Genomic DNA, 2,565 nt, shown 5'->3' on the forward strand with positions numbered 1-2,565 from the left:
GTGGGCAGCACTACCAGGGGCCACAGCCAGTGGAGCCTCAGGTCAGCAGACACACACGGGCAGCTGTTCTTTGCCTTTCCAAGTGTCAGGGCCCAGGGTAGAGCGGAGCCTCTAGAAGAACTGGGTGGAGAAGGGCTGAGGCTCAGAGTGGCAGGCTGCCCAGTGAGAAACTCCCAGAGCTCGGAGGGCCCATGTGCCCCTCCCCTCAATTCTGCCCCCTACTCACTGTGGAGGGTGTAGGTGCCTGGCTCCAGGTGCAGCTGGGCAGGCAGGACAATGAGGAAGCTCCCACCCCAGGGGCCTTCAGCCACTGAGAGACCAGCTTGGGAAGGAGGAGGATGCCACACAGAGGTTAGAGAGGGGTACTTGGATGGGACAGGCAAGGGGGCATGGCACTGGAAGGGGGCCAAGCCACAGAGGAAGCAGGGGGATGGAGAGAGCCCAGGGCCCCGGGGTAGGGAGACCGGGACCTCTGAGCAGCCCCTCTGAGCAACCCCATGGTGTGGACGCCGCTCCCGAGTCCAGGCCCAGTGGAATGGCTCCTTTGCCATGACCTGGGAGGAAAGGAGTTGGGTGGTCAGTGGAGTGGCATGCCTAGCCTCTTTCTCCGGCCCAAGGATACCCCCAGCCCTTACCTCCTCACAGCACTGGCGGCTCACAACAGCCCGGAAGCCCATCCGGGCCCACAACTTGTCCCTCTGGCGCAGGAAGTCTGCCACTTTAGGACGCCAATCTTTACCGAGCGCCCATGGGAAAATCTCACACTTGGGGTCCTCCAGGTCCTCCTCCATGTCATTTGCAAGATACCTGATCACAGAGTCACAGGGTCAGAGAGCAGAGACCATAGCATCTGCCCTGCCCCATCCTACAACTCCCCACAAGTCTCCCCTCTGCCATCCCTGACTCACAGTGCCAGGAACAGGTTGCTGTGGGTGTATTCGCTGAGCTGCAGGTTGGCACGTTGAAAGTAAACCAGTACCATGGCGAGGAGATACTGTGGAGAGACAGAGGGGTCTAGGGGCCAGGCCATTTGTACCCTAGGAAATTCTGATTGGTGGAAGAAAAGATGCTCCCCACACCAGACAAGAACTCCCCAAACACCCAAACCCACTGTGATTCTAACTCATGGCGATCCCATGTGGTATAGGATAGGGCTTTCTTGGCTGTAGTCTTTATGAAAACAGTTTGCCAGATGGTTCTTCAGCAATGCTACTGTGTGGATTAGAACTACTAACTGTTAGATTGCAGGCTATATGCATCATATAGGGATTTATAACCAGACCAGAGAGGTCCTTAAAAAAGTAGCAGAATGAAACTGTCTCCCCATGAGCCCTCACCGCTACCTGCACCCTGCCCTTCTCACCTTATCAGAGATCTGGAAACAGGGATCTTTGGAGAGGAATTCCTGGAGAAAATTGTCCTCTGAAGGTGAAAAAGGAATAGTCCCAGTTATCCCCGCCCCCACCACCCCCCAAGAATGGTCTCAGAGTGCCAAAGCCCAAGATTTCACTGACACCAGTCCCTCACACCTGCCAACCAGGGTCACCTGATAGGAGGGGGCAGGTTCAGGTCCCACCCCTCACGTATTTTCACACTTGGCCCCACAGCCCCTGTCAAGCCAGTCAGGTAAACTCACCCAGAAGGTGAAGGAAGGCCTGGAATTCCCGGTGCTGGCGGGAAAGGAAAGACGTACTGTCCCTACCTGGACAGCTCCAGCCCCCCAGTTTCACCTGGGTGGCAACCTCAGGGACAGTGGCAGGACCTTGGATGACACTCATCTCATAGGGGGTGGGGATATGGCAGGATGGGACGGTATAGGGTGACCTGCAGAGAAAGCAGCCAGAGGACTTAGCACCTGCCCCCAACTCCCTGAAAAAACAGGAGGAGGTGTGCAGGACAGGGGACCTCAAAAAGGTAGGGAGATTCAAGATGACAAGGATAACGTTTACCTAAGCACAAAATTAAAAAGATTGGGAAAAGAAGATGATATGGAAACAAGAAGTGCAGCCAGGAAATGAGATACTGATGTTATACCTGGAGGGGATTGCAATAGTTGTGATGAAACCAAGTCTACGATTTGATTGAATGTAAAACTGATGATCTGCTCTGTAAACCCTCACTCAATTCACAATAAAAAGCTTTAAAAAGTAAATAAATGTTTTAAAAAGGTGGAGGGATGGGCAAGGCAACTTGGAAGGAACAACAAGGGAAGTTTGTGGGGTGGTGAGAGCAGAAAAGAAGAGTTCCAAGAAATAATAGTGCCCCACTGGTCTCCTGGTATCCCCCATTAGGCCCCAGGGGAGTAGGAAGAATAGCAACTATGGGGCTACTCAGTGCCTGGAGCTGAGATAAATGTTTTAACACTAGCTTATCCCATCCTGACGTCCTGGGGTGATGTTGTGAGTTAATGCGCCAGACTGCAAAACGCTTTGAACTGGAAGGACGGCGGTTCAAGCTCACCAGCCGCTTCTTAGAAACCCTACACAGGTCGGAACCGACCCGACGCATTTAACAACAACATTATCTCATCCTGGAAAGAAAGTACAATGTTATACCCATTTTACA

At 53.2% G+C, this 2,565-nt stretch overlaps 1 protein-coding gene across 1 annotated transcript; it reads right to left on the bottom strand.

Annotated features, from left to right (window-relative positions):
• Positions 1 to 218: 218 nt before the first annotated feature.
• On the bottom strand, positions 219 to 1,778 carry SPDYC (speedy/RINGO cell cycle regulator family member C). Its single transcript, XM_006861079.1, has 5 exons — positions 1,637 to 1,778; positions 1,364 to 1,422; positions 909 to 994; positions 636 to 807; positions 219 to 554 (listed from the first exon to the last, which is right to left on the bottom strand). Exons 1-5 carry the CDS (start codon positions 1,776 to 1,778, stop codon positions 219 to 221), a joined length of 795 nt encoding a protein of 264 aa, XP_006861141.1.
• Positions 1,779 to 2,565: the final 787 nt, after the last annotated feature.

Source organism: Chrysochloris asiatica, unplaced genomic scaffold (assembly GCF_000296735.1).
Source record: "Chrysochloris asiatica unplaced genomic scaffold, ChrAsi1.0 scaffold00040, whole genome shotgun sequence".
In the NCBI taxonomy this organism is placed as follows: domain Eukaryota; kingdom Metazoa; phylum Chordata; class Mammalia; order Afrosoricida; family Chrysochloridae; genus Chrysochloris; species Chrysochloris asiatica.